The sequence below is a fragment of the Oncorhynchus gorbuscha genome, linkage group LG13, assembly GCF_021184085.1.
Source record: "Oncorhynchus gorbuscha isolate QuinsamMale2020 ecotype Even-year linkage group LG13, OgorEven_v1.0, whole genome shotgun sequence".
In the NCBI taxonomy this organism is placed as follows: domain Eukaryota; kingdom Metazoa; phylum Chordata; class Actinopteri; order Salmoniformes; family Salmonidae; genus Oncorhynchus; species Oncorhynchus gorbuscha.
The window spans coordinates 35,217,341-35,232,990 of NC_060185.1; the positions used below are offsets into that span (position 1 = coordinate 35,217,341).

The window sequence follows — 15,650 nt, forward strand, 5'->3', positions numbered from 1 at the left end:
CATTGGGAGGGGGGAGAAAGTTTTCAAAAGAACGGGAACAAGATCAATGCGTACGGCTTGACAACAAATAAACCATGAAGGTGGTGAGGGAGGGGAAAGGGGTCATAGAGTACTGACGAGGCCGGGGCAGTCAACTGGTCAGTCACCATTTCTCCCCAGTCAGTCCATTGTTTAAGCTGTTAGGACTCAAGATGGCCGCCCGGTTTCCCAGAACACAGCGAGAGCGGGCGCGGCAGTAGGTCTGTGACACAGCCCCACAGTTCTTAGTGGGTGTTTTACTGTCAAGAGCCTCCACAGAAAACACTAGGGACAAGGGACTCCCCATTAGATGCAACGCAACAGGCGCCACTCGTCGGCCTGGCAGCTCACAAGGCGCAATAGTCCTATACTGGTTTCCTGTATTTTGTGTGTGTCCAGGCATTAAATAACAGAATAGAATGTCAGAAACCTACGCAGTGTTCTGAATAAGGATGATTAGAATTCCAATGGAATACACGATAGCGAAACAGAGTTCCGCTGGCCCTGCGTCTGTTAGGCTAAACTAAAATACAGAAACACATTGTCAAGAGAATGACGAGTGTTTTGTTCTGCAGTGTGAAGGGCCACCACATTTATAGTCAACCCATCTCATTACAGATATGGTAATAGCACTAACCTAGTTCATCAATCCAAATAAATTCATGGTTAGGCTAACTCATCAATATCTTAATTAGAATCCGGGGTCAGCTTAGATTTCAGAAATTGGCTTTTTCAAAACGCAGACCATAAAATCTGCGTCTTAACTTAAATTGGGAGCCCTAAATGCTGATTGGCTGACAGCCGTGGTATGTCCAACAGTATACCACATGTATGACAAAAGTTATTTTTGTTACATTGGTAAACAGTTTATAATAGCAATAAGGCACCTCGGGGTTTTGTGATATATGGCCAATATACCACAGCTAAGGGCTGTGTCCAGGCACTCTGCGTTGCGGATAAGAACAGCCCTTTTCCGTGGGATATTGGCCATATACCACACCTCCTTGGGCCTTATTGCTCAATTAAAAACGCAGGTGAAATGGTTTGTGTTTTTTTTTGCGACAATAGAGTGGCACTTAAAACATTAGTGGAATTAGTTTTCCTTCACACAAAAAAACATTACTGCTACTACACAGTCGACAAAAGAAGTGCCAGTGAATGGTCTTTGAACAGCAGGACGGGGCTTCAATAACTCCTGCCAATTGTTGGTCCCAAAGAGCTTTTACTTCACACCTTGGTGCTAATTGAATTTGTATCTGGTCTGTCCTTGCAAGCCTGGCAGACTTAACTCAGCTTTCAGTCCCCATGAAGTGAAATATATTGTAATGTACCTTTATTTTCTCCCCTGGCTTTCAAAATAGCATCAGCCCAAACACTACTCAGTCAGTTCCAGGTTGGAATGGTGTCCTCAGGTCTCTGCTGTTTGCTTGCTAGAGCACCCTCCATATAGCTTGGAAAAAGGACAACTTGCAAGAAGTAATCTCTCCGGTAAAGTTTGGTCAAAATTAGGTTGTAGGTTTGGAGTTTTGATCTGTAGCGAAAGCCATGCTGTGGGAGGGTAGAATCCTGCATATGTACCTGCCGAAAAATATAAGTTTATCTAATTCAGAATCTATTATGTAAAAAACATGTTGAAAAATAAAGAATGCCGGTTTGTGAATGCAGGAATTTTAACAACTGCTTATTATTACAATAAGCATTTTAGAGGTGTTATTTTTTCCCCATGCAGAGTTCTGCGTTAACACAACCCCTGAGACTCCTGTGTGTGAATTAAACGCATAACCTTTGACACCTCTCCCCTCTGCTCTCATATAGATGTGTAATCCCCTACCCCAAACAGAGCTCAGATACACCATCTCCACATATCGTAACCTTTATCACACACTTCTCATCATGTATCTGATCTGACATAGGGCTGTGTTAACCCTCTTATCCCCCGCTTCAGGGGTTAATTACCAGCTTCATAGAACCTCCAGGTTCATAGACACCGCAGGGCTACAGACACCGCAGGGTTGGTCACACCTATCCTGTCATCTCTGGCTACAACAGTGTCTCCCCTGCTATGCATTATCCCTGACTTAATGCACAGCTGCACACATTATGTATGCGTGTGTATAACTCAACAAATCAATGCTTCTGACTATTTGTGGACAACACACATGGGACTATCTGGACTTCCACATAGTACAAAAGCCATTGTAAACATCAGCCCATTTCCTTGGCCACATGTTAAAGAGATCACCTCTGCACTAGCAATATTAGGCTGTGTCGTTATCCACACCCTTTGTGAGGATTCTGCCTTATGCAATCTTTTGGGTCACAGCTAGAGGTCAAACCGAACAATGATCAATAACATTCTGGAGACAGGAAGGAGGAGACCAATATATGGGGACCTCATGGGAGTGTGTCTGGCCCCCAGGCACCCTAACTAACTACAGATCATTGATTCTTCCAGATGGGCCTAAAAAAATATATATAATTCACCCCATTCGGCCAGTTTAAAATAATCCATGCACATCTTGTGCTGTGAGAGAGTGGGCATTTTTCCTTACTGCATACATGTCTGTCTAACAAGAACAATGGTAATAACTAGCTAGAGATGTTGCTTTGTGTCTCTGGAATGGATGGAATGGTTAACAAGGTTTGCACTTTGCAGGGGGGCTAGGAAGAAACACAATTTTCTGTGCTCACCTGCTTTCCCCCCTTTTGCTGAACACAGATGCATGTATTGAGCTCATGTGGCTTCTAGCCCATATAATTAAGATTCACCAGCCACAGTCCCTGAATGTCACAGGTAATGCTGATGCCACATGGCTGTGTTATACAGGACTGGACTAGAGAATGTCTGGTGGTGGATATCAAAGAAACAGCAGTTCAGCTAGTTCTTGCAACAAAATTGTGGGCTGTATGTGTGCGTTACTCACAGTTCGTCTCGTTGCCGTTGTGACAGAACCATGGTGGCAGCAGGGCGGTGTCGGCGGGGCCAGGGGTGGTCAAGCAGAGGGCTTGGCTTGCAGCTGCTGCGGTTTCCCCAGTCAGAAGATCAGATCAGTTCAATCCAACCAACACACTTTGACAGCGACAGTGTTCCGATGTACAATGACGACTCCGGCTAACTGGGGGATGGAGGCTCTGCCACTAACGCAGGACTCTGCCCCCCAAAAGCTCTGGCTCCAAAAATGAGACGAGGGGAACGCCTGCAGAAGTGTTACCAGTCAGTTCTAAACTGCATCTGGGAAGAGAGAGAGAGGGGAGAATATGAGCGAGGGGAGAGAGAAAGTAGAGCGACAGAAAGAGACCGAGCGAGAGGTCAGTATTATGTATGCATGACAAACACCTGATAGAAGAACAGGCAGAGGGCAGATAGGGACGAGAACATTCATATGACAGTAAAGAGCAGCGGTGTCTAAAGCCAGCTCTTCCTGTAACACTACTGAGAGCCAGAAAGATAAGGAGAGGTCACAATAATGCAGCTGACTGTTGCATCAATAGAATATATTGACCTGTTCTTCAACAAGCCTTACAGGTATATTATAAACTGGGTGGTTCAAGCCCTGAATGCTGATTGGCTCACAGCCGTGGTAAATCAAACCGTATACCACAGGTATGACAAAACATTTATTTTTACTGCTCTAATTATGTTGATAACCATTTCATAATAGCAATAAGGCACCTCAGGGGTTTGGGGTATTTGGCCAATATACCACGGCTAAGGGCTGTATCCAGGCACTCCGCATTACTTCGTGCATAAGAACAGCCATTAGCCGTGGTATGTATATTGGCCATATACACCATACTTATTGCTTAATTATATAATGTGCTAGCCAACAAGAGTTAAAAACCATCCTCATTGTCATCAGGTGTTTCACCTGTTCAACTCTCCCAGTAACCACTCTTCTACATTCCCACCACCAACACCCCACTACTCCAGCCCTATGAGGCAGCCTGGTCAGCAGTCTTAAGCTCTGCATTTCATTGCTAGCTAGAGGCATCAGACCCTTTGTTCTTAACTGACTTGGCTAGTTAAATAAAGGTTAAATAAGAAAATAAAAAGAAATCCCCCTGTAGGGAGTTCCTACCACATGTAGAGTAGAGAGATGACCCAGATTCCGGCAACCCACAGTTCCCCTCCCAACGCCTGTCCAACAGAACAGTAAAATGCAGGACAGAGTAACGGCCGACAGTGCAGTCAAATCTCCAGGCAGACCAAACTAATTTCACTTCTCCCGGTTCCCTCAGAAATGGCTGATAACGATTCATATGAAATCGAATGACGAGGGCTTCAAAACAACAGAGCTCAAATAATTGAATTAATCAAATAATCAAATCAGTGGCCTTTTTGGTCTCATGATTTCAAAACATCTCATCTACGACCTCACTCCATACAAAATCAATTAAAGAGGGCTTGAGTGCTTCTCAAGGATCATCCTACAGGAAAACATACTATCCACTCAGGACAAAGTTGATGGTACTTGGGATTAACCTGAGTCGCCAGCCACTGCCATTAGCCACGGTAAGCCTCTTAGTCTACTGGGAGAAGGATCACATCATCTCGCCCAGACCAGTAAACAAAACACAGCTGTTAACCTGTTAAGGAAGTAGAGAATTCAGGCAGCTTTTCGCAGCTTTTTGTTAAAAATCACGCAACATTTCAGCGCCCTGCTATTCATGCCAGGAATATAGTATATGCATATGATTAGTATGTGTGGATAGAAAACACTCAGACGTTTCTAAAACTGTTTAAATCACGGCTGTGTCTTTAACAGAACGTGCGTTTCATCGAAAAGTGCAGGGAAATCTGTTTACTGAAAATGGAAAAATATATCCTTCCGCGACTTCAAGGAATTGTTCAAAGTGAACCGAATTAAATAGGGCCGAGGTTTCAGCGCCTACAGCTTCCACACGTTGTCTAGAGTCTTGTCATTTGATTCGCAATTGATTCTTGGTCTAACCGGTTCAAGGGAACTCCTTCCCTGCGGTCTCCGACCGGATGTTTTGATCCGAGCTCTCTCCGGACGCTAAGGGGAAATATTTTCCTTGATTCCAGGGCTTCTTCTCATGTCCCTGCTCCTCATCTCCTTCTCAACAACGACAGAGGAAAGCGAGGAGACCATTGGAAGAGAAGATCAATTCCAGCCTTCGCTTCAACATAGCACCCAGGAAGGGTGACCTAAAGGAATAGAGCACCATGGTAACTGGAACACACCCTAAAAGATGTAACCTACTGGAGGAACAGCCAATGAATTGCTTTAAATCAGTCAACATGTAGCCTAGGTGATCCTAAGGCTGGCGAATTTCCACCTGTTGCCATTTGCACACAGAAGTAGGCTTATTTTTTTGCAAGAGAAATCTAGAAAAAAGTTGATAAAAGCAAAGGTGGCATAGTCAATAGATTCTACACAAAACCCAATAAGGAATGTAATGAACGGAAACGGTGGTTCATTATCAGCGGTTGGTGGACTTGACACTTATGTAGCAGAGCAGTCAAAACTGGTTATCAGCAGCAGATAGCTAGAGGAACGAGACGTGGGGCTTTGGCATGGACTATGCTGTGAATATGAATTGCCCTGGGCACCACCTGACCTATGAACACTGATGTCAACACCGTGCAAGCAGTAATCACCCTGTCATACACTGACTGCAGGGGAAAGATCTCAAGGGTTTAATCAGTGAGGTGAATCGTTCACAATGTTGCAGATAAAACACTGCATTTGTTGCTCCCATTTGTCATACACTCCAGGCATGGGCAAAGATTTCATGGGGGGCAACATGAAAGCTGTACATTTACTCTGGATAAGAGCCTTTGCTAAATGCCTGTAGTGCATTATAACATGTTGATTTTCCATACAAGATATGTTTTACTCTTAATAGCAGGTTTGTGTGTGTGTAATTTGTGATCGTGCTAGACATTGCACGTTATCTTTCTCATTTCGGTGTTTCATCAGTAGTAAGTACACTGTTGGAACAATAACACAATCGATGCAATTGGCTTGGGAGAAAATGTGATGACATCACACCACGATTTAAGAGGTGATTGCCTTGCCACAAGATGCACCCATTTACCTGGTTAGAGTGTGTGCGCGTGGGTACAGGAGTCACAGGAACGAAGAAATCTACACTTTAAATACATAAAAGTATATATTTTTTAAATTACAGGTCGACCGATTATGAATTTGCATCGCAGTTACCGATTATTGGAGGACAAATAAAGCCGATACCGATTAATCGGCCGCTTTAAAAATATATATATTTGTAATAATGACAATTACAACAATACTGAATTAACACTTATTTTAACTTAATATAATACATCAATAAAAATCGATTTAGCCTCAAATTATGAAACATGTTCAATTTGGTTTAAAAAATGCGAAAACAAAGTGTTGGAGAAGAAAGTAAAAGTGCAATATGTGCCATGTAAGAAAGCTAATGTTTCAGTTCCTTGCTCAGAACATGAGAACATATGAAAGCTGGTGGTTCTACAGATGCACAATCGAGAGCATCCTGTCGGGCTGTATCACTGCCTGGTACGGCAACTGCTCCGCCCACAACCGTAAGGCTCTCCAGAGGGTAGTGAGGTCTGCACAACGCATCACCGGGGGGGGGGGGGCAAACTACCTGCCCTCCAGGACACCTACACCACCCATGTCACAGGAAGGCCATAAAGATCATCAAGGACAACAACCACCCGAGCCACTGCCGGTTCACCCCGCTATCATCCAGAAGGCGAGGTCGGTAGAGGTGCATCAAAGCTGGGACCGAGAGAGTGAAAAACAGCTTCTATCTCAAGGCCATCAGACTGTTAAACAGCCACCACTAACATTGAGTGACTGCTGCCAACACACTGACTCAACTCCAGCCACTTTAATAATGGGAATTGATGTAAAATATATCACTAGCCACTTTAAACAATGCTACTTAATATAATGTTTACACTGTACTCTATATCATCTACTGCATCTTTATTTGATACATGTATCACTAGCCACTAAACTATGCCACTTTGTTTACATACTCATCTCATATGTATATCCTGTACTCGATACCATCTACTGCATCTTGCATATGCCGCTCTGTACCATCACTCATTCATATATCTTTATGTACATATTATTTATCCCTTTACACTTATGTGTATAAGGTAGTAGTTTTGGAATTGTTAGCTGGATTACTCGTTGGTTATTACTGCATTGTCGGAACTAGAAGAACAAGCATTTCGCTACACTCGCATTAACATCTGCTCACCATGTGTATGTGACAAATAAAATTTGATTTGGTTCCTTTTAACACGAGTCTTCAATATTCCCAGGTAAGAAGTTTTAGGTTGTAGTTATTATAGGAATTATAGGACTATTTCTCTCTCTACCATTTGTATTTCATTAACCTTTGACTATTGGATGTTCTTATAGGCACTATAGTATTGCCAGTGTAACAGTATAGCTTCCGTCCCTCTCCTCGCTCCTACCTGCGCTCGAACCAGGAATACAACAACAGCCACCCTGGAAGCAGCGTTACCCATGCAGAGCAAGGGGAACAACTACTCCAAGTCTCAGAGCGAGTGACTTTTGAAACGCTATTAGCGCGCACCCTGCTAATTAGCTAGCCATTTCACATCACACCGTTACACCAGCCAAATCTCGGGAGTTGATAGGCTTGAAGTCATAAACAGCAGAGCTGCTGGCAAAACGCACGAAAGTGCTATGTTATGAGCCTGCTGGTGCCTACCATCGCTCAGTCAGACTGCTCTATCAAATCATAGACTTAATTATAACATAATAAATTATAACATAATAACACACAGAAATTACATAACATTGAAGGCTGTGCAATGTAACAGCAATATTTAGACTTAGGGTTGCCACCCGTTCGATAAAATACGGAATTCATTCAGTATTGATGTAATTGTCATTATTACACAGACACAAAAATCAGCTGATTAATCGGTATCGGCTTTCATTGGTCCTCCAATAATCGGTATCGGCGTTAAAAATCATAATCTGTCTAACTCTAGTAAAATGCAAGATTAACCTCAAGCAAAACATTAGGAAACATATTTGGCTACATTCTATGATAAACAGAAATATATTTTTGACCAGAAAAAAACATGCTTTTTTTATTGTAAGCCAAAGTACGTGTGTCTGCTAGCCAAATAGCGTTGCACTTCTCACGCCACTGATCACTATGGAAGCAACAAAACACAGCAACAAAAAAAAACAGATAATAAAAAGTGTGTCTGTGTTTTGAAAATGCAGATTTCTGTTAATTCTCTAGTCTTTGTGTACCTGCGGCGACTGAATAAGGAAACCAGCTATCCAGAGTTGGCATGGCTGTGCCCTGTGGGTTGGCAAGTTGGCATAGACTGCTCTGAATGTTGGCATAGTCTGCCCTGAAGGCTGGTGCTCTGAGTCATAAGTATGCTATTTTATCAGTTGAATGAGAAAGGTCAACTGTGAAACAGCAGCAGACCATGCCAATAATCTTGATTATCATACCCAAGGTGATGAGATTGTGTGTGTCAGTGGTCAGAGTTCTCCAACTATCCATATTTCTCTGTGGTCAGGAAGGGCTCTGCAGTGCGACCACTTCACTTGCAAATGCGCCTAAATATATTGATGTGAAACCTGTAATTTTTATTGAGGAGTACCAGTGCACCTAGAAAAATGTGGGATTCTAGTTTTAATATCTCAAATATTTTTCATTCAGTCAGCATAGAGCCCTGTCAGGTATGGCACAGTAAGCAGGACTCAATATTTGAAGAATGGATCAATTCACAGGTCAACACTCCACTGGAACCAATGAAGAAACAAAAACAGGAAGAAAAAAAAAGTTTGAAAACATCTGGGTATTGTCATGCAAATGTTATAAAAATGCAGCCTGTGAAGCTAGTTCTAATAGCCTGCTAAGTGAATTTACAATAACTTGATCTACAATCAACTAAGACTAGTAGGCTAGTCGACACATTCGATTATAATTTGCAGAATAAAATAACCAAGTAGATTAGCTGTAGGCCTACATCAGCATATCAAAGATCAAAGTCTATAGAGAGGTAAGCATGATTCAACAGGCTAACAGAACCCAACAGATAACGTGTATTTCTTAAACATCTTAATCCTTACAATAGTAATGTATACTGATAGTGCATTTTAGTCAATGCCTTTCTGAATTCTGACTGAACAAGGCCATGAACAAAGGAATAGTAAATGCTTCAGTGCTACACTACTATGGAATGATTAAAACAAAGGGTGGAATAACACACTTAGCAGCACTATCAGACTGTCACACAAATACAGCAATAGGGATTTCCTTTCCCAGATTCCCAAATCACAACAGCAGGATTCCTTTGTTGTTCTTTGCCACTTCAACGTCATCATCGACTCCTGTATCAATCCAAATGGCTTTGAAAATGCATGTCTTTTTCAATGCGCACCTACATTTCACGATTTGAGCAAATAAAAACAACTGATTCGATAAATTGAATGAAGTGATGCGCATAGCCTATATTTGAAGGGCCTACATGTACACACTCACACAGTAAATGCTTATAAGTTTGTGCATATTAATTTAATATTGCCAAATGTCTCAGTAAAAAAATTGAGCTTATTTAATGCAACCCTTGCGGTTAATAGATTGCAAAGCAGCATACATCTGACCTAAACATTTAGAAATGGTAAGTTCACTTTTTCCTCGTCCATAGCCTTAAAACACATCAAGAGCAAGTGCACTGTTTAGCTCACATCTGAAGACTGAGGGGCATTTAGAACATACTTTGGATCACACTTCCTCAATTCAAATATTATGGCGACTATGGTTTAGAAACTTAGGAACCCAGCTCTGGTTATCAGTGTAGCCCTGTTATCACCTGGAGTTGAAATATCTTCACGCCTAGAAAAAAATTACCTCCAGGCTTCCGTAATATAACTGTCAATTTATTGAAAAAAAGTATTCAATAATTACAGGGGGCGGTTTAGAAAAAAATGAATCCTGTCGAATCGTCCTCTGGAATAACGGACATTCTAGGGTTTTAAATTAGGTAAGCAACGTTCTAATACTAGTCCAGTATGAATAGGGCTTTGGTGTGCACCCCCCCCTAAAAAAAAATGTTTAAATTAAAAGTCTACGTGCTCCTTGTAGAAAAAGGTCAGCGTAGAGCCCTGCTACTGACAATAATGTACATGTAACATGTCCCTGATAACTACAACTACCTAACAGACCCGAGAAAAGCAGGTAATGACATCAAAACAAGGCTTAAAAGTGTAACTGATAATAATACTTAAGATTTTAAATCAATCACCAGTTTCCACGGTACATTTCAGGACACCGTGGTCTGACTAGATGCCTACAGCTCCTGTGGTCACATCTCAGCCTCCAGTACTTATGCTGCAGTAGTTTGTGTCGGGGGCTAGGGTCAGTTTGTTATATCTGGAGTACATCTCCTGTCCTGTGTGAATTTAAGTATGCTCTCTCTAATTCTCTCTTTCTCTCTCTCAGAGGACCTAGGACTATGCCTCAGGACTACCTGACATGATGACTTCTTGCTGTCCCCAGTCCACCTAGCCGTGCTGCTGCTCCAGTTTCACCTGTTCTGCCTGTGATTATTATTATTTGACCATGCTGGTCATTTATGAACATTTGAACATCTTGGCCATGTTCTGTTATAATCTCCACCCGGCACAGCCAGAAGAGGACTGGCCACCGCACATAGATTGGTTCCTCTCTAGGTTTTGACCTTTCTAGGGAGTTTTTCCTAGCAACCGTGCTTCTACACCTGCATTGCTTGCTGTTTGGGGTTTTAGGCTGGGTTTCTGTACAGCACTTTGAGATATCAGCTGATGTACGAAGGGCTATATAAATACATTTGATTTGATTTTGATTTAACAATTCATGTCAGACACAACACTATGCTAGTAGCTTGGGGTCATCAGTACTCAGTTCACTTGCACATTGGAAAAACACTCATCAAACCACCAATTGAGAGGAGTTATTTTAGGTCAGCTAGCATGCTGGTTTACCACAGAGCTCTGGTTAGACAGAGTTCAGTATTGACTAACCACTCCCATCTCTGCCTGCAACCAAAATACACTGAAACTCTCCAGGTCTGCATGCAGGCGCATACAAACACAGAGGCAAGCGGCCACGCCACAACACCAGCATTAAACCTCTAAAATAACAGCTGGAACAGCCAGAACCTCTAACTAAGGCTACATACATAAATAAAGATGGGATTTTCAGAGCTAGTTATTCTATAAATAATGACCAGCTTGTGCACAGTAGGTCTCTTCTAGACAGGCAGGGCACTCTTGCAGAAATTATTTGAAGAGCTTTATCATTAATTGATAATGACAGGGGATTTAACATCTGGCACAAACTGCAGTCTTCCAGAAGTCATCACTGTGCTGGCTGCAATTGCTGTTATCCAAGCTATGTGGTCTGAGAGAAGCCTAAAGCAACCAGGCTGCTGCTATTCAGTCAAATAAAGCATTCATTCTTAAACCTAACACATTCAAACTGAACATATCTTAGCTTTGTTGACTTTCCACATCCTAGACAGAGTGGTGGAAGAAGTCCATTCAATCTTGGCTCCTCCTCCTACCATGTATATTTAAGCAAGCCAATTGAGACAGATGGCAGGAACCATGACTGAGTGCAGTGACAATGTGCACCACCGCTGCCGAGAAGCAAAGAGAGGCCAATAAAACATGGGTCTGGCCATCATCACTGGAGTCAGAGTCCCCTGATAGAAGAGTCATGATTAGCAGATCAGAGTACACATACGCTGAGGGAGTGCTCAGTAACAACACGGAGGTCTGTGGTAGACAGGACTCTGGGAGAGTCAGAGGAGAAGAGCTGCTACAGGCCAGGGCAACATATCATTCATTGAGTGCTAGCTAAACCACTGACAGAAGATAAATTAAACTTTTATAGCGCTATTGATTACATAAAGAATCTTAAGGCGATTTAAAGCAACAACCAGATATAAGACAAGCCTACTTAACAAATCCAAGTTGACTGCACATAGGCCAACATTAAACTGATCAGAACAAAGATCAAATTAAGGGTTTTCAGCATATTTTCAAATATTCCATGTAGGCTATGCAGTGCAATGTGCAAATCATGGATAGTGTCTTCATCCTTGACAGGATTCAGAAATCAAGCGGTTTTAAATATTACAATGGCATGAGCTGACGGAATAAATATTACGCATACTGGCATCATATTTCCAAGTCTCGACATTATTTAGTGTGGATTTTGTGTAATATTTGCAGACAAACTGCTAAATTTTGCTGAAGCAATTCTGACATTTTGTATGGCAATATGCAATGATTTTGTCCAATTTGTAGCGAAAATGCACTGTTGAGGGGAAATTTTGGAGTGACAGGTGGCTTGATTTAACCATATGAGGTAAATGTGCAGTGATTGGTTGAAATTGACCTCTTTTTGTAATGTGGTGATGGGTCAGTGCAATAATAGTGTGTTTATTTGACTGTTTTATAAGTAATAGTGCAGTGATTTCCAAGAGCTCGCATAATATGCTGGGAATTGTTGATTTCCAATCCAAAACCCATTAAATGAGCAGTGGCACTAAGCTGTCATGTGAAGGTGAACCCAACCTGGCTGTCGCAGACCCAGAGACAGGAGGGGGTCTGCTGGGCTGGCATGTCATTATTAGCAGTGTGTGTGTTAGACCAGTCCTCCTGTGCTGAAGGTCAGCCAGTGTCCTACTGTGACCTCTGGGCTAAAGCTCAAAACAGGGTAACATGGGCATCTGGTGCTGACTGTGTTAGTGAGGCACTCTGCATTCACAAAAAAGACACACCCTCTCTCGCTCTCATCCTCCCTCCCCCCTCATCCTCCTCAGAGAGATGAATCAAACATCATCCTCTGTGTATAGATGCAATTTTGTCATCTATACATAGTCACTTTAATAACTCTACCGACATGTACATATTACCACAACTAACCGGTACCCCCTCTATATAGTCTCTCCATTGTTGTTTTACTGCTGCTCTTTAATTACTTGTTACTTTTATTTCTTAATCTTTAGTATTTTTTTAACTACATTGTTGGTTAGGGACTCTTAAGTAATCAGTTCACTGTAAGGTCTACACCTATTGTATTCGGAGCATGTGACAAATAAAATTTGAACCTGAAAACACATTTTCAATGTCGCCATGGGTCAGGTACCACTCAAAACACTGAAAGGTATACTAAACAAATCAGTCAGGTTAACATAGTCCCACCTCTTGTATAACAGTCAAATATCACATGGTGTGTATTGAGGCCATTATGAGAATCACAAACACCATGATTACCGATTAGCTATTTGGCACAACAATAGATACATGAGGGAGCACATGTGTTTATGTTCTCAGGATTTTAAAAATCTGCTTTATTTTCTAAATGAGTCTGGAAATTGTCAAGCCTGCAACCACAAACAAGCAACCTATTAAAATATCCCAAAACTACCATTTCATGTAAAAAAATCAACATCTAAATGCTTACATCAAGTGACTGCCTATTCAATCAAGTAGGGTCCACCAGCATAGACATACAAACCATAGAATCACATTAGTTACAACTGTAAAGGAGAAAAATATAGCTACCAAGTTATCAATTGAAGCTCCACTCCTAAAACAATCCCATAATTTCGGTTGCATCAGCTGCTGCAGCAATCCTTACAGGTGTAGCCAAGCTCTGATCTGGCCAGGTTGAAATTATACATTCGGGGAGGACTGCATAGCAACGGATACTGCTTCAAACACGATAGGGGTACCATCAAGACGGGGAGGAGAGTGACTTGTCAGTTTCAGCGGAAAGAGACGCAGGCTGAAGGATCCATTCTGCAGTAGAAGGGGTGGCGTCTTTTCTAACCGAATGGAGGATACCGCTGCCTTTCAACCCACGTGATCAAACTGAAACTATAGTCGATCCTCAATCGCAAAATAAAATGTAAAAATATTAAGATAACATAGGTTTCAAGCTAAAGCTATTGGTCAAAGCAAATTGTAGTTTTCCTCCAACTTTTTTCCACCGATGTGTTCCACACTTATTTCTATAAACTGCATGAATTCATTCAACTTAGATCATTCGTAAAACAGGGCCAACTGTAATGATAATGATTTACGTTACCGGTCTAGAGCCTTGATGACAGATCATAAAACGATCGAAGTTGTCCAGCTCACTGGATGTAACGTGATGGATGGAGGGAGTAGCGTGTTCAGTGGCTACAGGAAACACACAACTAATTTGGTAACTAGCTGAGTTAAACAAAGGTGTCAAAATATCAGACCACATCAAATGTTTAACATAACAATCGACCGATACGACCTAAATAATATATTTACACGTAGCTGCCTCCCTCCTAAATAGCTCAAAATAATGATACAGCTGAGTGCATACGCCCTTTTCCATTATTGAACATTCTATAAATCGTGGGTAACGTTACCTAGCTAAAGTTATCTAGCTTGTTCAAGCAGATACCCGTATACCAAGTAGATATGCTCGACAACACATTAGCTGGTATACATTTGTAGCTGGTATGTGAAATAACTGTCACCCAAATCATGACCTACATATGATCGCAACGCTAGCTAGCCATTCGAATGCGAGTTGAAAAAGCAACGGATTCAATTGAATGAAGCCATTGGCAATGCACTCAACATAAACGTTTAAAAAGGTAATTAACTATATATATATAGTTACAACTATAAATGTTTATGCACAGACTTGATGCGAGGCAACGACCCACACACACAATTGATGAGTTTGGCAAGCCCGCTAGCCAGCCGGTTAGCCTAGCTAACGTCAAAATGATTTCCACTGGTGAACGTTAGCTGCTGGCTGGCAAACTAGAAAGTTGATATCAAATGATCGGATCAATAACACTTGAAAAATAGGTGCAAGTCTTCATCAAATAGTAACTTAAATCAAGTTAACAACAGTTATTTAGAAGCAAATCGACCAGTGCCACTAGTTGGTTAGCATAGACATTTACAACTCTGATGGCCAGCTACCTGCTGCTCCAAGCGGCCTGTCCGCCATTTTGAGACATTGAAAGGAGGCGCAAAAATTACAGCCACATCGTCCTTTTCCCCACTTAGCGTTTCTTCGATACACAATATCTGTTGCAAAACAACTTACCCTATAGTTTTTCCTGAATATCCTTAGCTAGTTCGGACAGTTATACAAGCCAAAAGGACGTGTTTTTCGTTCCAAAATAAAGAACGTATGATCTCGAGGTTAGAGTATGCCGACTTTTCTCTCTTGCAATCCTTGTTTTTTCCTGCCGCATTCGCCTTCAGAGTCGGGGACGCGCTTGCGTTTACAAACTGACAGCGACGCGCGCGCACGTCCTTGATCACAGCCCTACTTTAAAAAAAAATAGATTCTTGCAAACACCCACTGATAACCTACTCTAATGTTACTTAACAAGTAGCTATGAACATTCACTATTTTTGACTACACATCATTACCCAGCCTCTGCCGATGGTGTCATTGACGCATGTTTACAGTGGATATTCAGATTCCAGAATGTTATCAGAACTTGATCTCTATTGATGACGGGACATAATTCATAGAACTATGTACTGCAACACTTGTGTGACAGGTCCACTAGTAGGATACCAAAAATAAAC

At 41.8% G+C, this 15,650-nt stretch overlaps 1 protein-coding gene across 1 annotated transcript in view; it reads right to left on the minus strand.

Annotated features, from left to right (window-relative positions):
* The window catches only part of LOC123992794 (lissencephaly-1 homolog A-like), a 60,414-nt gene extending 44,987 nt beyond the window's left edge, over positions 1-15,427 (minus strand). The window contains exons 1-2 of the mRNA XM_046294317.1: positions 15,157-15,427; positions 2,943-3,250 (exon numbers count right to left, since the gene is read on the minus strand). Coding sequence (XP_046150273.1) covers positions 2,943-2,974 — 32 coding nt within the window. The 5' untranslated portion in view covers positions 2,975-3,250; positions 15,157-15,427. The remainder of the gene's footprint in view (positions 1-2,942; positions 3,251-15,156) is intronic.
* Between the last annotated feature and the right edge of the window lie 223 nt (positions 15,428-15,650).